This window comes from Neovison vison, chromosome 6 (genome assembly GCF_020171115.1).
Source record: "Neovison vison isolate M4711 chromosome 6, ASM_NN_V1, whole genome shotgun sequence".
Classification (NCBI taxonomy): domain Eukaryota; kingdom Metazoa; phylum Chordata; class Mammalia; order Carnivora; family Mustelidae; genus Neogale; species Neogale vison.
Window position 1 is genome coordinate 156,874,895 of NC_058096.1, and position 23,458 is coordinate 156,898,352.

Genomic DNA, 23,458 nt, shown 5'->3' on the forward strand with positions numbered 1-23,458 from the left:
AGCACAGCCAATAAAGACATCACGGAGAAACTTAGAGAGACTCAAAAGAAGGCAGCAACATCTCCTCTCCCCCATTCCCATCCTCACCCCCAACTTGAGCATCCAGGAGCAGGGCCACCAGGTCCTCTGGAAACAGGCCCCTCTGGGCCAGGCCGGGCCCCAGTCTGGTGGAGAAAGACCAAGAAAAAAAAGCCCCAAGGGGGTGGGTGTCTACTGCAGAACAAAGACTGAATGGGTAGGAAGGAAAGAAAATAAAGAATTCTGAGAAGGCAACAAGACGGAACCAGAAGTGTCAACCCCTTCCAATAAACAGGGACACAGCAGTGGTGTGGAGAACCTGGAAATGCAAGCGATGGGCACTGTGTCCTCTCCCTGAAGGGCCCAGTCTGCAATCAGGGTCCCAGTGCAGCAAGCTGTGCCTCACTGAGCTGGAGATTAGAGAGGAGCCCCCAGAAGGCCCTCGCTAGCAGAGGCTGGAATGGAGCACAGACAGGAGGCTGCCACCTGCCAAGCCGGCACACCCGTACACACGCCCAGAGAGACCAACCCCCTGGGTGAGGGCCGCCAGTGCTGGCGCCCGCGCTGCCCAGCCCACCTCCCAGGGCCTACCCGCCAACTCCCAGAGGCCAGGGTGGAGGCCTGCGCCCATACCTCGGGGGAGAGGCTGCCCCCCTACGCTGGCGTCCCCGGGCTCGGCGGGGCGCCAGGCAGCCGGCCTGCTCGAGGGCAGGGGCATGCCCACGTCCTGCTGCAGCCCGGCGCTGCTCTGGCCAGCCTCAGCTCCCAGCCGCAGCTCGGGCGGCTCCCAGGCCGGCAGCCCCGGGGTTCCAGGCGGCGCGGTGGCCTCGGCAACACGCACTGCCTGACATTCTGCGCGAGTGGGAGGGCGAGGCCCCCGTGCAAAGCTCAAGGCGGTGGGCAGAGGCGGGTGGGCGGGTGCGGGCAGGCAGGCAGGCCGCCCAGCCACCTACAGTTGCCACCTCCCTGAAACCTGAACCGCTTCTGGGAAAACTCAAGGACGCCAGGATTCTCCTCGCCGGCTGGCGGAGGGACTCCTGAGCCGCTCATTTCAAATCAAATTCTCAAGACTGAGCAGGCTGAGCAAGCAGGGATCTCCCAGGCTTTGAGGAGACTCCAACCTGCCACCCTGAATCCAGGAAGAGGGGGTGCTGTGGGCATTAGTGATAACCCCACCTCCCACAACTGTCTCTTTGAAGCATGGGAACACTCTAGATTGGCGTTCTCAACCTGAGGTGATTTGCAAGCCCTCTACCCAGGACATTTTTATTGTCACAATGAGAAGTACCACTAGTATTGAGAGAACAGAGGCCAGGGATGCTGCTAAACATCTTACATGGCACAAGACAGGTCTCCCCGCCACCACCTCCAAACACACACACAACAAAGAATCATGGGGTCCAGATTGTCCATAGTGTCAAGACTGAGAAACACTGTCCTAGAATGAGGTCTGCCCAGCCAGGACCCTGAGAACTGTCTACCCAGTGTCATTCTCAAAAGTATTCCCACACCAGCTCCTCCTCACAGCCCCCAAATCTCCATCCACAGTAACAGGCCAGTATCTACAAGGGAATCTTAACTCTTCACTTGATGTCCCTTGGTCTCCAACTACAATACCCTGAGCTGCCAGGAAGGGGCTGAATGCATAGGCCCTCCAGGGAGGGCTGCCTCTAGGAGGAGAAAAAGGAGGGGAGCAGGGCTGGAATGTAAACACTAAGGGATCACAAAAGGCAGAAATAAAAAAGTCCCATCCTGCAGTTAGAAGCAATGTGGGAAGAAATCCAGTGCACCCCCCACCAAGGGCAACAAGTTGCCCCTCAGGCCTGGTACAGTGGCTACGTGTAGGGCAGCCAGGACTTCACGGAGTCCAATGCAGGGGGCTACAGGCTTACTGGTATCAGTGCTAAAGGGAAAGTATGCATGCACAATACCTGTCCTGGCTCTCATGTGCATGTGCTCTCTCTTTATTTGTAGTCACCTGGGGGAAGAGTCCACAGCTTTCATCAGATTCTCAGAGGGGCTCACGATATACAGGTCCACAGTACAGAATGGGCACCCTTCACTGGATTCCCTGAAAATTCGTTAGCTGAAGTGCCAGGAGAGGTCTAGGTGCTATTTGAGGATTCTCCATGCCCAGAAAAACCCTGCAGAGTAGTATACCAGAGGCCCACCCCAAGTTGTGGGAGGCTGTGGGGTCCCAGGACTTGTTTATTCACATAGCTACAGAGCCTGGAAAACTGGGTGAGCTTCTCATATCATTTAGCTCAGAAGAGCCTCTAAGAGATAAGAGTGACCACTCCTCTGGAAGGGCAGCCCAGCCAGCCAGCAAGGAGAACCGAGCAGGTACACCACTACAACAAGCCTGAGGGTCACCTCACTCAACATACACACACACTTCTCTCCTGAGGAAACACACAACATCTGTGGATCAGAGAGTATCCAGCCCCTGAGAAAAACTTGGGGCAAAGCTGGCGGTTCCTGATGGGACAGATAAGAGCCAGGTCCCCCTCCACCAGTGGCTAGTGACACTCCACTCAGAAAGCATACACCCCACCCCCACAGGCCCTAATCTGAACCCCAAATACAGAGACAGATGTCAGAAGTTCTAAGGAGACCCACAGAAGTGTGTCTAGGATGTCCGTTTCAAGGCAAGAACCAAATGACTTATTTCACAAGGATACTGAGCCAGGCACAGACCACAAAAAACTTGAAGAACAAACTAACAGTGGTCCTGTAATAAACACCATGTGCCATTATTACAGCATAAATTCCCCCTTTTCTTCTAGACTTGCACCATACAATATAGTAACCACTAGCCAAATGTGACTACTGAGCACCTGAAATGGGAAAGTCTGAGTTGACATATTCTCTAAGTTTAAAATACAAACTGGAAGGGCACCTGGATGCCTCAGCCATTAAGCATCTGCCTTCGGCTCAGGTCATGATCCCAGAGTCCTGGGATCGAGCCCTGCATCAGGCTCCCTACTCAGAGAGAAGCCTGCTTCTCCATCTCCCACGCCCTCTCTAACTGTGTCTCTCTGTCAAATAGATAAAATCTTTAAAAATAATAATAATAAAATAAAATACAACTGGATTTTGATGATAGTACAAAAAAATGTAAAATGTCCCATTAACCGTTTTAATACTGATTACATGATGAAATGATTACTTGGTATATATTAAGGTAAATAAACATACCATTAAAGTTAATTTCACCTTGTTACAGACTGAATGTTTATTTTTTCTTGTTTTATTTAAATTCAATTAACATGTACGTATTATTAGTCTCAGAGGTATAGACTGAATGTTTCTATGTGTCCCCTCAAAATCGGTATGTTGAAACCCTAACCTCCAATACGATGGTATTTGGAGCTGGAGCCTTTGGGAGGTAATCAGGGTTAGACTTAGCCCTCAGTTTGGGGTCAGTAGAAGAGGAAGAATCATCTTTCTCTACCTAGCGCTCCAAACACAGAGGAAAGGGCATGTGAGGATGCAGTGAGAAGACAGCCATCTGCCAGCCAGAAAGAGGGCCCTGACCGCAACCCTACCATACTGGCACACTGATCTCGGACTTCCAGACACTAGAGCTGTGAGAAACAAATTCTGTTAATGAAGTCACACAGCCTATAGTCTTTATTTATAGCAGCTCAAACAGACTAAGACACCTGTTTCTTTTTCCTTTCATTAACACTACTACAAAATTTTATGTTATATACATGGTTGATGCTGCACTTCTGTTGGACAGTGCTGTCCCTGATCCTCCTCCTGTGTGTGCTGCAGGTGATGGGGTACTTCTGAACAGCAAGTCAAGACTTTGAAGGAAGGTAATCCATGAAATCGAAGGAACAGGAGGGCCAGCTCTCCCCCTCCGTGGGCCTTGGGCAGCTCTTCCCAGCACTCCTCACAGGTGAGGGCAGTGGCCACCAGAGAACTGACTGTTGTGGTCACAAGAAACACCCAGCCACTCCACCTTCCTCTCTGGACAGGAACATAGGTACTTGGATTTCAGTCTAACTCCAGCTGCCTCACTTCGCAGAACACACTGCTCAGCACTGCCCAAGCCACGTGGGGGGGAGTAGTGGGAAAGAGGGAAATAAAGTCCTTCCAGGGGCCCAATCCCCGACCCCCCGCCCTGCCCTGCCTCTTCAGAGAGGGAGATGAGACTGGTAAGACTAGATGGAGACAAATTAGGATGAGGGTTTCAGATCTGAGGCTGCCCTGCCATAGAAGGAGGTCCCCTCTGCAGGCTGGGGCTTGGAAGAACCCAGGACCTTCAAGAGGGATCTAGACAGCCAAGTGGGCTACTGCGTGTCTATTAAGTCGGTTTGCGCGGCCCTATCCTCTGAAGAGCAATGCCTTCCTTTCCCTTCAGAAGCATCTCAAAGCACCACTTAAAAGAGAGAGCAATGAGTTCAACAACACCACTTTGTTTCTACCACACGGGAAACGGCTCCAAAAGAGCCACGACGCTCCCTCCCACACTATGCCCAAGTACCAGTAAGAGGGTCTTCATCCCCTCCTCCCCGCGCTCAGGCTACGCAGCTCCAAACTCCACGCAGACAACTCACTCGTTTTAGCTGTAGACAACTAAGCCACGCTACATTAAAAGGAGGCCTAGAGTGGGAGTGGGATGGGATGAAGATTCCCCCAACGCCACCGGGCAGGAGCGCGGGGATCCCAGCCCCGCCCCTGCACGCCAGGCCCCGCCCTTCACGGGTTTCCCAGACTCCGCGCTGCTGCCAACGCGGGCGGCAGGGGACCCGCGCTGCATGTGTAATGGGGGCTGGGAACAAAGACGCGCAGGACCCAGTGCCCTGGCTTCCGCGCACCAACCGCCCCGACCTCCCTGGTCTTCTCCCTAGAGCCTCAAAGAGCGGCTCCCCACACTTCCCGGGTCTACCTGGAGCCATCCGAACCGGAATGCGGAGCCCAATGCTGCGCGCAACCCGAGTTGGGCGCGCCCCAACACCGCTAGAAGAGGAAAATCACTGCTTCGGCCTTGGGGAAAAGCGCTTTCCCAGCGGGAATTCCGCGTGTATAACACCCGCACCCACACACGCTCAACCACAGGCACGCGAGCTTAACACTAGCCCTGCCGGTCACCCATCTCCGCCACGTGCTTCCCAGAGGCACAAACGGACCTGTTAATTTTCCTTCGCACCCCACCTCCCTTCTCAGAAGCCCTGAACAAAGCAGTCCTTTGGGGTGACCGCATCTCGCGTCCTGGGGCCGCCGCAGAGAAAGCGGGCGTAGGTGGGAGCTGGCGCCAACCGCCCGCCTTGAGGGGAACACAAGGCAGATGCCGGTGGGACGGGGTGGAGGGGACTCCTCCTAGCTGTGTGAAGGCAGCCCCCTTCGCTTCGCAACACCTAGTGGCTCTAAGGGTAGCGCAGTCCTATCCCCAGCCCCTCCTGCACCTACGATCTCGCCACCCGGCTTTAGATCTGGCCACCTTCTCCACGCTTTGGTTTTCCTCTCAATCTCCCTGAGTTCCACGGGCCCAAGTAGCCTGAACCCCAACCCTGAGGTTCTGGATCCCAGCCCCGAACATGCGGTCGCCAGACCGCCGAACGAACAAGATCGTCCCCCCAAGATCGGCAAGCACGGTGCCCAGCGCGCCCCCAGTCCCCGCCCCGGGAGGGGCAAGCTGGGTGCAGGTGGAGCGGCGAGGAGGCCACGGGCCCGCCCTTTGTTGGTAAACACCGCGCGGCGCCCGAGACCGGCCCTGCGCGCCCTCCCCGCGCCCCCCACGCCGCGCCCCGTCCTCACCCGCGCACAGCGATCCCCAGAGGAGGGCGAGGGCCGCCCAGGGCGCCGTCATGTTCCGCGGCGCCGCCCCGCGGACACCCGGAGCCCGCGGGCAGGGCCCAGCGGCGGCTGCGCTCTTCTTCCCGCTTCTTCCTTAGGTCTCGTTCCCCACGCGCTTCCTGCGCCTTCGTCCCCGGACAGCGTGCAGGCTCCAAGGGCCGGGCGGCGGGACCGGGCTCAGGGCCGCTGCGGGCGGCGCAGGCTGCGGCCCGGGCTCCGGGGCAACGCGGGGACCGGGGGGCGGCGGCGGGGCGCGAGCCGGGGCGCGCCCGACTCAGGCATAGCGCGGCGGGGCTGGGCCCGGGCCCCGGGCGCAGGGGCCGAGTCCGGAGGGGCCATGAACGGGGGGGAGGGGTGGGGGGAGGGGAGCTGAACCGAGTCCAAAATGGCTCCTGAGCCGCGGCCGCGGAGCCGAGCCAGCTGGGAAACCCGGATGTTGGATACAAAGAGGCGGGCGAGCTGGGCGGGGAGGGGGAGGGGAGGCGGGCCCTCTGGCCGCGTGGTCCGCGCCCCCCTGAGGGGCGGTGCCCGGGAGAAACAACAACAAGGAGGCCCCGCCCCCAGCCCGCGCCCTCCGCCCTCCGGGAGGTCGCGTACCACCGCTGGACTAGAGGGCGAGGCCCTGGGCGCTGGCAGAGGTGACGGGGGTGGTCGCTGGGACGCGGTGGGCCCGGCACCTGTGATTCTTGCTCCGTGCTAGAGCCCACCCTCCCGAACGCACTGCGCTGCGATGCGGGCGGGAGTGGGTGGACAGTCCCCGGACTCGCCAGGATTCACCTCCGCGTCTCCACTTCCCCACCTTTGAAATGGGGGTCAGTGTCAACCGTGGGAAGGTCGTTGTCTTCCTGCCGAAGTAATCGGCAGAAAAGCCCATCTTTTCTGAAATGACAGGTAGTCCTCCACGTCTGCAACCCTAATACACACACACACTCTCTCTCTCTCAAAGGCATCTGGGCATCCTGGAGTTGGACCCACCTGTGTGAGAGAGGGCACCGAGCCCCTCCCTGCACAGCAGCCACAGATGGAAAAGGACCAATGGCAACTGGTTTCCTCAAACTTACCCTTGTCCTCAGCACTCCCACCGCCCACCCCCACCCCTGCTTCAGTCTGTACCTTCAAAACTGTTCTCAGTTGCCTCCAGTCCACCCTGTTGAAGATCTTGTCTGGCAAATGGTTCTGCTGCCCTCTTCCCCTGCCACGTTCCTCCTCGGGACCCCTTGTTCTTCATCTCAGATTACACTCTCCTTATCATACAACCAGACCTTGGGAAGGTCACGATGGGGCTCCCAGCCAAAGAGGGAAAACCCATCACAACTCAAGGATGATGTGCAGGATCCTTGGATACAGAAATTGTCTCTTGGCTTCTCATGACTTGCCACAGCCTTTCTTGGAGCAAGGTAAGAGCAGGGTAAAGGCAGCCAGGAAGGAGGCAGTGCCTGGAAATCGGAGTTATTTCACTTCTTTAAGCCTGTTTCCTTACGCAGAAAGTGAAAAGATTAGATTACTCTGCTTTACATTTTTCAAAAAGCAGAAACCTTATTGAAACAAGATATTATGTAAAAGTCCACCATACAGAACGAAATTGCCTTAATTGATGTTGAAATGAGGGCCCACCACCCCCCAGTTTCAAAAAGCATCAGGAGCTTCTGGATAGTGGCCCCAAAGTGTGGGATCTTTGGAGTCACCACCCAGGAAGAGTTGAGTCTCTAAAGGTCCCTTCCAGTTCTGGAAAAATCCTGTGGAAAAGGACAGCACATCCTTGCCACAATCTCTGTGTATACGTTTTAACACAGGATTGAGTGCTGCTGTGTGCTGAGCAAGAAGCAGTGTAGTATGGGATCCCCTAGTGGTGTATCTGGTGTTTGGGTAATCCTACAGGAGGCTGTATGGATAGATACATGATGGCAGTTGGAGCAACTCCACATTCAGAATGAGTGGCTTTTCTAGAAAAGATAAATCGCTGCCTTCTCCCTGCTGGAAGATAGCAACTATAAAATCCACTGTGGCAACAATTAGATTGGCTGGTTCCTCTCTTCTATTCCACACCAGGATAGGTATCATAATGACTCAGGGCGGTCCAAGTTGCCAACACATCTGTGTCTTCCACCTTGATGTCTTGATGTCTCTGGGAACTTCAAATTTGTATACCTAACTGCCTACTTGACATCTCTATTTGACAGCCTATCAGCCGTCTCCAACCTGACCTAGCCAAAGCAGAGTTCGCTATTTTCACTGCAAATCTACTTCTCCAGTTGTACCTCTCTGAATCAATGGCATAACCAAACAACCAGTTGCTCAAATCAAAACTTTATGAGCCACCCTTGATTTCTCCCATATTCAGTCCATCCGCAAGTTGGCTTCAAAAACATATCAACCATCAAGCCACGTTCTCCATATATACGATAGACACCCAACCTCTCACATCTGGACCACTGCAACAGCAGTGAACTGGAAGGGACTGTAACTAGTCACCTGCTTTCATTCTTGCCTGTTACATAGTACAACTTCTATACAGAGCCTGAAATTATCTTTTAAACCTGGAACTAGTATCACATTACTCCCTTCCTTAAAAGCCTCCCATGGCTTCCTGTTACAATGCCTAATAAAGCTTTACATAATCAACCCTTCTTCCTCTCCAACTTCCTCTCCACCTCCCCATTATTCCCGGACATACTGGTGTGCTTTCTGCTCCTCAAACACATTAAGGTTGTTTCTACCTCAGAGCCCCTGTGATCCCCACCGCCACTGCTATCTGACTCTCTTGGAGAGCTGAAATCTACGTTGCTGAGCTCATGAGATTAGCCTATAACTCTGCTACCATTTTGTTCATGAACCAATACCAGGCTGATAGGGAAAGATGATGTGGGTATCTGAAAATCAAGTTTGGTTTGGGTTTTCTGTTCTTCTGAACTACAAGAACATTAAATACCTCATTTGGTATCAGAAATGAGGTAACTGGAAGCTGAAAGGCAAAAAAACAACAAATGTGTACTATAAGACTTATGGCAGGGAGTTGTGTCATTCAGGAATTCTGTGTTTAGGACCATTCTTCCCCTACTCCCCGCCCTGCTCAATAGTCAAAGTCAGAGACCAAGGAATTGGGAAGAAACAACTGAGCATGGCTTCCCTCAGTATCAAGCTAATGGAAGAAGATGGACAATTATAGCATTAAAATATGACTTGGTATCTGAATTGTTATAAGGCATTATATGGTGAAGGTTAAATGCATTTATTTGTCGAGATAAACTCTTAAAATAACCACAACTTCTGTAATTTTACTCTGAGAACTCTTCATTAAAAAAAAAAAAAAAAAAAAGGTGAAGGGGCGCCTGGGTGGTTCAGTGCCTTCGGCTCAGGTCATGGTCACAGGGTCCTGGAATTGAGCCCTGCATCCGGCTTTCTGCTTAGCAGGGAGCCTGCTTCCCCCTCTCTCTCTCTGTCTGCCTCCCTGCCTACTTGTGATCTCTCTCTCTGTCAAATAAATAAATAAAATCTTAAAAAAAAAAAAAAAAAAGTAAAGTGGCCCCAGCCTCTCTCAGTTCATTGTTTAAAGATATGCTATGGTGGAGTATTATTATGAGAGATATAGGGTAACATACATATATTAGAATAGTGGGTAATTTAGTTACAGCAGTACCACATTAAATTATTTCGGAGGGTACTATTCACCCTATATAATTGGGGGTGGGTGCATAGTTCTTTGGCAATACAATTCCCCCCAAACTTAGTAAGCTATCCATTTATTTCCAATCTATTCTGTGTGCCATCAATGTTAAAAGTTATTTCCTAGACAATTCTCAAGCTGGTTTATTTCTTTTCTTCCTATCTTCATATTTCTCCTCACACTCTCTCTTAACTTACGGTGACCACATTCAGGTCAACTAAATTTAATTGGGTTGTGTAAAAAGGTCTCTCAAATAGATTAGATTACACTGTGGTAATGGGAAATCCTCAAATCTCAATGGCTTAAAACAACCAAATTTATTTTTCATTCATGCTACCTGTCCATTGTGAGTCACCAAGCAAGTTATATTCATTGTAACAACTCAGTGACACAAGCTAATGGAGGTTACATTTTTTTATTTTTTTTATTTTTTATTTATTTATTTATTTTTTGAGGTTACATTTTGATACATGCTTCTACTATTGCAGTGAGAGAGGGAAAGTAAATTATATTCAGGCTCCTAAAACTTCTATCAGATTCCAGGAAAGCGGTAGCAAGGTTGGTGGCTACATGGTTTTTGAATTCTTCCATAGTTCTCACAGAACAACTGCATGGAAACAAAAACAAAAAACAGAAAACCCATGTACATTTACAAGAAAACTAGGTGACAAGGTTTTCCCCCAAAACACCAAAAATACAAGCAAATGGAGATAAACTATGAACTACCAACAGCAATGCAATGTGCATGGACTAGTAACTGTGCAAGGGGAACCTGAAGAACGCAGCAGCCTAGATAAGGTTCCTGAGAACAACAGAATCCCCAGACGGCTAAGAGAGGTTCATCAGAAAGCATAGTTCAATAACAGTAGTTGAAACTGGGATGGGCTTCCCCAGTCTGAGCACAAGGGAATGCAAGGAGACTCTGGTAAGACTAGAAAGAGCTAGGACAGTTTGTCCCTGTAAACTTTTAAAACTAATTAGCCAGGGACACCTAGGTGGCTCAGTTGGTTAAGTGTCTGCCTTTTGGCTTGGGTCATGATCCCAGGGTCTGGATCGAATCTCGTATCTGGCTCCTTGTACAGTGAGAAGACTGCTTCTCCCTCTGCCTGCTGCTCCCCCTGTTTGTGCTCTCTTTCTCTCTCTCTCTCTCTGATAAACAAATGAAATCTTAAAAAAAAAAAAAAACTGATTAGCCAGGCTTCTGTTTTAGGTCAGATTACTACATTAAGGAGAAACTTCTAGAAATGGAATCAAAATTGAGCTGGATAAGATTTTTCTTCCAGCCATCACACAGTAACTGGAACGGCTTTTGCCCTTCTACCATAACAAGAAAAATGGACAAGATATAGGAGGGAACTATTTTTGGACATTATACAAGCTATAAGACAGCTTTTATAGAGAAGAGGAAAGAGGAAAGAGAGAGAGAGAGAAGAAGAAAAAATGAAGGGAGCCTTTAATTGACCCTACTTTCTGCCTGAAGACAAATTGCAGTCCACAATGGAGGAAGCATATCCCAAGCAGAGCCTAGAAACTTTGCAGAGTTGAGAAGAGAGAATGAGATTGAAGATGGAGAAGGCTGCAGCACATTTAAGAGCAAATTTTACTCTGGCGGAGTACCAGAGAGGAGGGAATTACATAAAGAAAGCTGAACATCTGCAGAGGAGTCTCCTTGTGTCTTTTCCTGAATTCTGAGTTATACATGCATACAATGAAACTCCATGGGGGGAGAGAAAGAAAGACAGAAGCTGAATAGCTCCAAGAATTCACACAGGAAAGGGAAGTTTTTATAGTTCTAACCATCCACAGTGGAAAGTCCTCATTAAACACCCAAGACTGTCAGAGTGGAAACACAAAGGGTCATTCCATAAAAGTAAAGGTAAACTTGCCAAGAATAAAGATTCCCCCTATAAGTCCACAATAGCAAGTCTTGAATTGATCCAGCTGATACATAAGCAATTTAAGTATTTACCAGACAAAAGTTTAACACTTTTAAATGAAATTCAACAAATTCTGACACTATGCAATAAAACATTAACAAAACCCAAAATCTAATAAAAATTTCCTAGACATGAAAAAAAAGAAAAAGGAAAATGTGACCCATTAGCAGGAGAAAAATCAGTCGATAGAAAAAGAAGACAGAGAATGATGGAATTATAAATCAAGGATTTTTTAAAGCTATTATAAATATACCAAAAGATTTAAAGGAAATATGAACACAATGAAGAGAGAATGAAAATATTTCCAAAATGGACTTCTAGAAATAAAAGAAATGTAGTATCTTTTTAAAAAGATTAACTGGATGAAACTGACAGCAGATTAAGACACTACAGAAAAATAAGATCTATGAATTTGAAGACATAGCAATAGGAACTAGCCAAATTAAATATGTGGAGAAAAAAAGACTAGAAAAAAATGAACAGAAACTCTATGCTCTATGGAACAATAACAAATTGTCTAACATATCTAACTGAATTCCCAGAGAATACAGCAAAAGTATTTGAAGAAATAATGGCTAAGCTTTTTTCCAATTTCATGAAAACTAGAATCCCATAGATCCGAAAATCTTGATAAACACCAGGGAGGATAAACACACAACACATCACATCACAACACATCACATCACATCACATCACATCACATCACATCACAACACATCACATCACATCACATCACATCACAACACATCACATCACATCACAACACATCACAACACATCACATCACATCACAACACATCACATCACATCACAACACATCACATCACATCACAACACATCACATCACAACACATCACATCACATCACATCACAACACATCACATCACATCCTGCAGCTAACATGCAGTTTACCATAAAAAAAAAAAGAAAAGAAAAGAAAATCATCTCCTACGATCAAGAATAAGGCAAGGATGATTGCTCTTCCCACCTCTATTCAACATTATACTGGATGTTCTACCCATTGCAACAAGGCAAGAAAAAGAAATAAATATTGGAAAGGAAGAAGTAAGACAGTCTTTTTTTCACAAATGACATACACAGAAAATCTTACATACTCTTTTTTTTTAAAAGATTTTATCTATCTGTCTATGTATCTATCTATTTGTCAGAGAGAGAGAAAGAGAGCACACAAGCAGGCAGAGTGGCAGGCAGAGGCAGAGAGAGAAGCAGGCTCCCTGCCCAGCAAGGAGCCCGATGCGGGACTTGATCCCAGGACCCTGGGATCATGACCTGAGCCAAAGGCAGCGGCTTAACCGACTGAGCCACCCAAGCATCCCAGAAAATCTTACCTATTCTATGAGTGCAAAAATACTATCAGAGCTTATCAGTGAATTTAGCAAAATAGAAAATACAAGATCAAGCAAAAACCCATTTCCGTATGCTAGCAGTGATACCACAGAGCATTTCTATAAGCTAGCAATAAACAATTAAAAAATGAAAAATCCTTACATCAGCATCAGAAAACATTAAGTATATATGAATGGCCAATGAGCACATAAAGATATTTGACATCACTAGTTATTGGGGAAACACAAATCAAAACAATGAATACCACTTCACACCCACTAAGATGGCTATTATCAAAAGCAAAAAACCAAACCAAAACAAAACCAGAAAATAACAAGTGCTGACAAGGATGTGGAGAAATTAGAATCCTCGCACATTGTTGGTGTGAATGTAAAATAGTGCAGCTGCTGTGGAAAATAATATGATGGTTCTTCAAAAAACTAAACACATGGGGTCCCTGGGTGACTCAATGTGTTAAGTGTCTGCCTTCAGCTCATGTCATGATCCCAGGGTCCTGGGATCAAGTCCTTGCTCAAATCGGAGCCTGTCTCTTCCTCTCCCGCTCCCCCTGCTTGTGCTCTCTCTCTCAAACAAATAAATAAAATCTTAAAAAAAAAATTAAACACAGAATTACCATATAATCCAACAATTCCACTTGTAAGTAAATGCCCAAAAGTATTGAAACCAGGGACTTAAACAGAAATTTGTACATCAATATTCACAGCTGCACTATTTGCAGTATCCAAAAGACAGAAATGACTGGACTCAAACATCAAGCAGCCAATGAATGGATAAATGAAATGTGGAGTACACATAAAATTATTCAGCCTCGCTGCATGGATGAACCTTGAAAACCCTTTGCTAAGTGAAACAAACAGGACACAAAAGGACACATGTTGTAGGATTCCACTTACAGGAAGAATCTATTTTAGGTATTCATAGAAGCATTCATAGAAGCAGAAAGTAGAAGAGTGGCTATCAGGAGCTGGGGGAAAGGGAATGGTAGTTGTAGTTTAATGCTAAAAAGAGTTTCTGTTTGGGATGATAAAAAAGTTCTGGAGATGGACAGTGGTGATGGTGGCACAACACTGTGAATGTATTTAATGGCCTTGAATTATATACATAAAATAGTAATTTTATACATATTTTATAAATATGTATAAATATATATAATATACATATTTTATGATATATTATATATAATAATATAAAATACATACCTATTTTATAAATATGTATAAAACTTTATACATATTTCTGCACAATTACAATATAAAATACAATATACAATTACAATATACATAAAATAGTAAACTTTATGTATATTTCTGCACAACTTAAAAAGCACTTGAATAACAATGATTTTAACAAAATCCTTGTAAGACATGAACACTGAAAATTAGAAAACTTTGGGATGCCTGGGTGGCTTAGTCAGTTAAGCATCTGACTCTTGCTTTCAGCTCAGGTCATGATCTCAGGGTGGTGAGACTGAGCCCTGTGTTGGGCTCTGCATGGGGCGTGGATCCTGCTGCTTAAGATTCTCTCTCTCTCCCTCTGTCACCCCCCATTCTCTCTCTCTCTCTCTCTCGCTCCAAAGAAAAGAAAAGAATAGAATAGAAAAGAAAACTTAGCTGAGGGGAATAAAAGCAGTAAATGGGGGCACCTGGGTGGCTCAGTGGGTTAAGCCGCTGCCTTCGGCTCGGGTCATGATCTCAGGGTCCTAGGATCGAGTCCCGCATCAGGCTATCTGCTCAGCAGGGGGCCTGCTTCCCTTCCTCTCTCTGCCTGCCTCTCTGTCTACTGTGATCTCTCTCTGTCAAATAAATAAATAAAATCTTTAAAAAAAAAAAAGGCAGTAAATGGAAGGAAAGAAGTAAATAAAAATGGCCCATGTTTGGGGAATCAGTACACACAGATCTTCCTTAGTCTTTTTTCTTGTGTACCATAATCCATTCAACTGGTCCTATGTTAATCAATACTTGCTTTTTTCCAAATATTTTGCTTTATTAACACCTTCACAATAAATGACCCTGTATAGATGTTTTGTATGTTGGAGTTCTGTCTGTACACAGATTCCTAGCGAAACTGTTAGATCACATTCATACTTAGTTTTGTTAGTTGTACTCATACCAAGCTTCACAGCCTTGGTGACAGAGCATTTTATCAAATTTTTGGATGTTTGTCAATTTTATAGGTGAGAAATGATATCATAGAGGAGATTGAGCATTTTTTAAAAACACTTTAAAAGTATTTGTATTGTTTCTGTGCATATTTTGTTGTTGTTTGTTGCTGACAATTTTTTTTAAAGACTTTATTTATTTATTTGACAGAGAGAGAGATCACAAGTAGGCGGGGTGGGGGGAGGAAGCAGGCTCCCTGCCAAGCAGAGAGCCCAATGCGGTACTCGATCCCAGGACCCTGGGATCATGACCTGAGCCAAAGGCAGAGGCTTAACCCACAGAGCCACCCAGGTGCCCCATTTTCTTTTTTTTAAGATTTTATTTATTCATTTGTCAGAAAGAGAGCGCACAAGCAGAGGGAGCAGCAGGCAGAGGGAGAAGCAGGCTGCCCACAGAGCAGGGAGCCCAATGCAGAACTCGTTCCCAGGACCCTGGGATCACGATCTGAGCTAGAGACAGACACTTAACCGACAGAGCCGCCTAGGCATTCCTTGCTCATCTACTTTTACATGTGTTTTGTACATCTATTTTTATACCTCTATTTTAAGTATTTTAACTTTTTTTCTGCTATTGTAATTGGGCTCTTGTCCTTCACAACCTATCCTTTTTATTGATTACATATGTCAACACTGCTTTTTTTTTTTTTAAAAGATTTTTTCTTTATTTATCTGATAGAGATCACAAGTAGGCAGAGAGGCAGGCAGAGAGAGAGGAGGAAGCAGGCTCCCTGCAGAGCAGAGAGCCCGATGCGGGGCTCGATCCCAGGACACTGCGATCATGACCTGAGCCGAAGGCAGAGGCTTAACCCACTGAGCCACCCAGGCGCCCCCAACACTGCTTTTTATATTAAAAAACGATGTTCTGCTACTTTACCGGATTTTCTTATTCGCATTATTTTTAACATTGATTCTCTTGAGTTTTATCTCTTCCTTTCCTATTCTTATGCTTTGGTTTTGTCTGATCTAATTGCACTGGCTACTACTTTAATACACTATTAAATAGTAGTGGCAGTGGTGGACTTCCTTGACTTATTCCTGATTCTAGGAGGAATGCCTCTAGTGTTTCTTCATTAAGTTGATGCTGCCTTTTACCAGGGGTGGGTGTGTTTTTCCTAATCAGAAATGAGTGTTGAATTTTGTCAAAAGACTTTCAACAGCTATGATCAAATTGTTTGACTTCTTAGGTCTATTAAAATGGGGAACTGTATTCATTGATTTCCTTAATACTGGACCACTCAGGAATAAGCTGCACTTGATCATGACAGATCATCTTCATTGCCCTATTGGTTTCTGTTTATTGATCTTCATTTGGGATTTTCTAACTGATATTAATCCAATAATATTTGATAAATTCATCATTTATAAATAATATTTTTACTAAATCATAGACAGTTTGACAAAATTGCTAATAATTTCATTAATATTAATAAGAGATTGATACTGGCGATGCCTGGGTGGCTCAGTCATTAAGCATCTGCCTTCGGCTCAGGTCATGATCCCAGGATCCTGGAATTGAGCCCCGCTTTGGGCTCCCTGCTTAGTGGGAAGCCTGCTTCTCCCTCTCCCATTCCCCCTGCTTGTGTTCCCTTTCTCACCGTGTCTCTCTCTGTCAAATAAAGAAATATATAACATCCTTAAAAAAAAGAATTCTTTTTAATTATTTAATTCTTTTTTAAAGCATTTTATTTATTTGAGAGAGAGAGCATGAGAGGGGAGAAGGTCAGAGGGAGAAGCAGACTCCCCATGGAGCTGGGAGCCTGATCTGGACTTGACCCTGGGACTCTGGGATTATGACCTGAGCCAAAGGCAGTCACTTAACCAACTGAGCCACCCAGGTACCCCCCCAAAACAGAATTCTTAAAAAAAAAAAAAGAGAGAGAGATTGATATGTAGTTCCTTGTTTTGTGTAATCATTATGAGGTTAGGTATTGTAGTAGTTATCTATCGTTAAAATAATGCTGCCTAACAAGCAACTGGAAAGCTTGAGGCTTACAACAGTAAAAGGCAATAGCTCCTGTGACTGAGGTGATTCTGATATGGGCTGGGCAAGCATACAGATCTGTAGTTCAGCCAGGTGTTGGCTGGAGCACCCGGAACAACCAGGCTCTTTCCATGTGTCTGTCACCTTCTCATGTTATCATAGTAATGCTGTTCTTGCAAGAAACAGAAAACTCACTCTTGCAGGTTATTTCAAGCCTCTGCTTGCATCTCATTTACAAACATGGCCAAAGCCCATCACACAACCAATCCTGAGTCCGAATGGGAGAGCGTGGCAAAGTTGTGCAACAAAGCATATGGACACAATGAGGAATGTGGGGGTGTTTCTGCAACTATCTCAGTTTTCACTCATGGCCAGTTATACACACCATTCCCATATGTAAAATATACACATTCCCATCCCAAAGTGCTGCAAAAATCTCAATCAGGTTTAGGATTTCACAATCTAAGTAAAGTCTGGTTGTACCCACTGTTGTTTTTTGTTTTGTTTTTTTGAGAGGGAGAGAAAGCATGTACTTGTGCACAGTGAGGGCTGATGGAAGAGGGAGAGAGAATCTGAAGCAGACTTTGCACCCAGCACAGAGCCAGATACAGGGCTTGAACTTACGACCTTGAGATCAAGACCTGAGCTGAGATCAAGAATTGGACACTCAAACGAGGAGCCACCCAGGTGCCCCAGTTGTGCCTACTCTTGGTCCAAAGACATATGAACCAAAAAGTCAAGTTACTTGCTTCTCAAATAACCAACATAAGTGGGTACAAACAAGTGCAAGATCATTGCAAAAGCGCTATCATTTGGAAAGTGTAAGGATGAAAGCATATAGCCGTCACTTGCCCATAGCAATTCTAAAGTCCCACCCGGAATGTATATCTAGAGATGGGGAATGGTTTGTGATTAAGGCTTCATTCCTTGGATGTATGAATTATCTAACACTGCATAGTAGTAACTACCGTTATAACCACAAACTTAGTGGATTAGAACAACATCCATGTATTATCTGAGTTTCGGTGGGTCAAGAATCTGTATATGGTTTACCTGGGTACTCTAGTCCTCTGCTTCAGAACCTCTCACAAGGCTATAATCAAGATGTTGGTCAGAGCTGAGGTCTCATCTGAAGCTTGACTAGGGCAGGAATCACTTCCAAAGTCATGCGGATCCAGCTGCTTGTGAATTGCTGGACTTTGGGCCTCAATTGTTTGATGATCATTAGACAGAAGCTGCTCACTTCCCTGCCATATGGGTCTCTCCATAGGGCAGCTTTCTTCATCAAAGGTAGCAAGGAAGACTCATTAGAGCCTGCCAGCAAGATAGCAGTTATAATCATAGGTAACATAATTGCAGAAGTGATTCTCCATCACCTTGGCCATTTTTTATTAGAAGGGAGTTACAGGTCCTGCTCACATTCAGGAGGTGGGAGTAACACAAGGGTGTGAATACATTACGGGCCGTTTTAGAGTTTATCTGCCACACTGAAAGTGGCATCCAGTCCATTGTTCTCCATGGCTCCTGGTTTCACCCTCTATATCTTTCACTTTGCATTGCTCTCCTTGGACACTTCTGAACAAGGCATTAGAAAACATGTCTTCTGAATAACTCCCTCAGTCTGCTTCCTGTCCAAAGAAAGTTGGGGGCCCAGAGTCTTTTTACATTTAGTCCCTTCTAATCTAGGTTGATGTCACTTTTATTAGTATAGCTCCATAAAGATGTTCTGTGGATCTTCTGTATCTGATCTGAATCCACTCTCTACACCAAAAGCCATACCCAATCATTTTGAGATATCACTTGCCCTCTGGGCTTAATCACTGATACTTTAGGTATCAGGCTACTGTGGGACAAGAATCTTATATTTCCTGGAAGTCATTTTAGTCAATTGGAAAAGTCCATTAGACGATGCCTTGATTCTTTCAGAGGTCTTAGCAAAGTGTCTTTCAGCCCTTGATTTTGTTTTCACCTAAAGCTGTATCGTTAAGTCTGATATCTTTGTAAGCTTAAAGGAAGGGAGATGAGAAAGTTGTTGTTCTAGCACCTTTACGTTCCATCTAAATTGTACTTCAAATCTGGTTAGTTCTTTTCTGAGTAATAGTCCGCTGACATTTTCAATATTCTGCCTAGAAATGTCTTTTCTCAAGCCCAAATGTTCAGGAGGTACATTTTCTATCTTCCAAGTTACCACAGGTGCTCAGTTTCTTTGCATTTTTCAGCCCCCCAAATTTTTCTCACCATTTTTCCAAGCCCCACCCAGAGGCCAGCTCCAATGTCACAGATATTAGTTTTTTTATTTGGCACCAATTTGTGTATCAGTTATCTATTACTGTGAATAAATCACTTTAAATCTTAATGCCTTAAAATAATAAACATGTATTTAGGTCATCAATCTGCAGGCTGGGATTTAGGTTGGACCTGGCTGGGTAGTGCTTCTGGTCTCACCTGGACCCATTCACAAGTCTGGGATGTCAGTGATCTTGACTAACCCAGGATGGCTTTGGTCAGGCAAGGTTAGGCACAAATAATTCATAATAAAGGCAGAGAGCAAAATGAGAGAAATCTCAATGGCATAAGGACTTTCCAAGCCAATGCTTGCACCTTGTTTGTGAAAATCCTGTTGACCAGACTTGCATGGCTGAGCCCAGAGTCAGAGAGGGAGGGCACAGCAAAACTTCATGACCAAGTATGTAGACATAGGGATAAGGGGAGAATTGGGGCTATTTTTGCAACCTAATATTAGGGATCAATGTTATATTTGCTTCATAAAACTGGAAGTGTTTCTTCTTTTCCAGCATTCTGGAATACATTACGTAGCAAAGGGATTACCTGAACGATGAAAGTTTGGTAGAATCCTCCTGTGAAACCATCTGAACTAGAGCCTTTTTCATCTTACAGCTCTTTGATTATCTTTTCTAATTCCCTTATGACCTAGAAAGGCTTAAACTTTCTCTACTGGAGTCATTTTAGTACCTAAGGTCATTACCATTTCATCTAGGTTACCAAATTATTTGCAGAGTTGTACAAAATAGTCCTTAAAATTAAAATTTATTTTGTTTTAATGTCAATTTTTCACTAGTATTTTTACTTTTGATATTTCTACTTCCTCCCCCTTTTACTTAAGTTATCTAATGGCTTGTCTCTTCTGATTGTTTTTCTTTTTACCTTTTTAAAGATTTTTTTAAAATTTGAGAGAGAGAGAATGCAATCAGGGGAGGGGGCAGAGGAAGAGGAATGAGCAGACTCCATGCTGAGTGCAGAGCCTGATGCAGGGCTCTATCTGACAACCTGAGATCATGACCTGAGCCAACACCAAGAGTGGGACACTTAACCGACTGAGCCACGCAGGTGTCTCAGTTGTTTTTCAAATAAGCAAAATGCTCTTCATTAATTTTATTTTTCCTGTTTTCCTAATGTGTGATTTTATCATTACTTCTTATATTCTTTTTGGGGTTTTTTTTTGTTTTTGTTTGTTTGTTTGTTTGTTTGTTTTTCTTGCTTTTGAGTTGTATTTTTATTTTGCATTTTTTATCAATGTTACAGTATTTTAAAATTTTTGAGTATAATTGACATGTGTGATAGTATTTTAAAGCTATATTTCACCTATCAGTGCTTTAATTATTTCTCACAGATTTAATTATCAATATTTTTTTAAAAGCTCTGAAACTTTGGTTTATATTTCCCCTTTGCCCCAAGAGTAATTCATAGAAAGTCTTTCCCCAGGTGAGACTTAAAAATATATATTTATTCATTTCTCATTTTATTTTATTTCATTTTTAAGATTTTATTTATTGGGGTGCCTGGGTGGCTCAGTGGTTTAAAACCTCTGCCTTCGGCTCCGGTCGTGATCCTGGGGTCCTGGGATCGGGACCGAGTCGGGCTCTCTGGTTAGCAGGGAGCCTGTTTTCTCTTCTCTCTCTCTCTCTGCGTGCCTCTCTGTCTACTTGTGATCTCTGTCTGTCAAATGGCAAGAGGCAGGCAGAGAGAGAGAGAGGAAGGGAAGCAGGCTCCACGCTGAGTAGAGAGCCCGATGTGGGGCTCGATCCCAGGACCCCGGGATCATGACCTGAGCCAAAGACAGAGGCTTAACCCACTGAGCCACCCAGGCGCCCCTCAAAATAAAATCTTTAAAAAAAAGATTTTATTTATTTATTTGACAGACAGAGATCACAAGTAGGCAGACTGCCTGGACGAGAGAGATGGGGAAGCAGGCTCCCCACTGAGCAGAGAGCCCAATGTGGGGCTTGATCCCAAGATCCTGGGATCATGACCTGAGCTGAAGGCAGAGGCTTTAACCCACTGAGCCACCCAAGTGCACCCATTTCTCATGTTATTGCACTGTGGTTAAAGAAGACTGTATTGTCTCTATTTTGTGGAAATTAGAGGTTTTCTTTGTGATATAATAAATGGCAAATTTCTGTGAGAATAGGCATATTCTTGATTATGTATTAGTATTCCTTATTAAAAGATGCAAAGTGCAATATATATTCAGAAGACATACACATTCTTTTGGAATCTATAGGTGAAATCAAAGAAAATAATTTAAAGTTGAGAAATGAAATAACAGAGCTGTAACTAGTTACCTTCATTGTGAATTGTGGTTTTTAGCATTATAGTGTCCTTCTTTGATTAATTTTCTCCTGAATTTTACCTTTGTCATATATCAATATTGTAATCTTGCTTTTTATGATTTGTATTTGCCTATTATATTTTTGCCCATCTAATGTTTAGCCTTTATGGATCAATTACTTCATAAGTCTCTTGTAAATAACAGATAATAGAATGCTGGTTTGTAAGCAAATCTGAACTTTTTCAAGTTTTAATTTAAATTCCAGTTAGGTAACATACATATACATGTTAGCTTATACATAACTAATACTAGTTTCAGGTGTACAATACAGTGATTCAATACTTCCATACATCACCCTGGGCTCGTCACAAGTGCACTCCTTACTCCCCATAACCTCTTTTCACCCATCCTCCTACCCGCCTCTCCTCTGATAACCTCCCGTTTGTTCTCTGTAGTTAAAGAGTCTGTTTCTTGAGGCACCTGGGTGGCTCAGTCGTCGGTTAAGCTTTTGACTTTTGAGCTCAGCTCAGGTCTTGGTCTCAGAGTCATCAGTTCAAGCCCTGCACTGGGCTCCATGCTGGTGTGGAGCCTGCTCTAAAAAAAAAAAGAGTCATCAAAATCAAAAGCTTCTGCACAGCAAAGGAAACAGTCAAAAAAACAAAGAGGCAACCCACGGAATGGGAGAAGATATTTGCAAATGACAGTACAGATAAAAGGTTGATATCCAGGATCTATAATGAACTCCTCAAGCTCAACACACACGAAACAGGCAACATATCAAAAAATGGGCAGAAGATATGAACAGACACTTCTCCAATCAAGAGATACAAATGGCTATCAGACACATGAAAAAATGTTCATCATCATTAGCCCTCAGGGAGATTCAAATTAAAACCACATTGAGATATCACCATACACCAGTTAGAATGGCCAAAATTAACAAAACAGGAAACAGCATGTGTTGGAGAGGATGTGGAGAAAGGGGAACCCTCTTACACTGTTGGTGGGAATGCAAGTTAGTGCAGCCTCTTTGGAGTACAGTGTGGAGATTCCTCAAGAAATTAAAAATAGAGCTTCCCTATGACCCTGGGAATTTACCCCAAAGATACAGATGTCGTGAAAAGAAGGGCCATCTGTACCCCAATGTTTATAGCAGCAATGGCCATGGTCGCCAAACTATGGAAAGAACCAAGATGCTCTTCAACGGACGAATGGATAAGGAAGATGTGGTCCATATACACTATGGAGTATTATGCCTCCATCAGAAAGGATGAATACTCAACTTTTGTAGCAACATGGACTGGACTGGAAGAGATTATGCTGAATGAAATAAGTCAAGCAGAGAGAGCCAATTATGATATGGTTTCACTTATTTGTGGAGCATAACAAATAGCATGGAGGACAAGGGGTGTTAGAGAGGAGAAGGGAGTTGGGGTAAATTGGATAGGGAGGTGGACCACGAGAGACTATGGACTCTGAAAAACAATCTGAGGGGTTTGAAGTGGTGGGGGGGTGGGAGGTTGAGGTACCAGGTGGTGGGTATTATAGAGGGCACGGATTGCATGGAGCACTGGGTGTGGTGAAAAAATAATGAATACTGTTTTTCTTTTTTCTTTTTTTTTTTTTTTAAGATTTTATTTATTTATTTGTCAGAGAGAGAGGGAGCGAGAGCGAGCACAGGCAGACAGAGAGGCAGGCAGAGGCAGAGGGAGAAGCAGGCTCCCTGCCGAGCAAGGAGCCCGATGTGGGACTCGATCCCAGGACGCTGGGATCATGACCTGAGCCGAAGGCAGCTGCTTAACCAACTGAGCCACCCAGGCGTCCCCTGTTTTTCTAAAAATAAATAAATTGGAAAAAAAAAAAGAGTCAGTCTGTTTCTTGGTTTGCCTTTTTTTTCCTTTGCTCATTTTTGAAGTTTTTTAAAATAGATGAGTTGAGCCTTTTAGTTTAGTAAT

At 45.0% G+C, this 23,458-nt stretch overlaps 2 protein-coding genes across 4 annotated transcripts in view; both read right to left on the reverse strand.

Annotated features, from left to right (window-relative positions):
* ACVR2B (activin A receptor type 2B) overlaps positions 1-6,060 on the reverse strand; it is a 40,381-nt gene extending 34,321 nt beyond the window's left edge. The window contains exon 1 of the mRNA XM_044252666.1: positions 5,788-6,060. Coding sequence (XP_044108601.1) covers positions 5,788-5,839 — 52 coding nt within the window. The 5' untranslated portion in view covers positions 5,840-6,060. The remainder of the gene's footprint in view (positions 1-5,787) is intronic.
* Positions 6,061-9,889: 3,829 nt separating this feature from the next.
* The window catches only part of XYLB (xylulokinase), a 65,926-nt gene continuing 52,357 nt past the window's right edge, over positions 9,890-23,458 (reverse strand). The window contains exon 19 of one of the 3 annotated variants that reach the window (XM_044252667.1): positions 9,890-10,097. In XM_044252667.1, coding sequence (XP_044108602.1) covers positions 10,023-10,097 — 75 coding nt within the window. In that variant the 3' untranslated portion in view covers positions 9,890-10,022. Of the gene's footprint in view, positions 10,098-22,051; positions 22,093-23,458 lie in introns of those variants that run through there. The other 2 variants (XR_006385078.1, XR_006385079.1) reach the window with 2 other exon arrangements.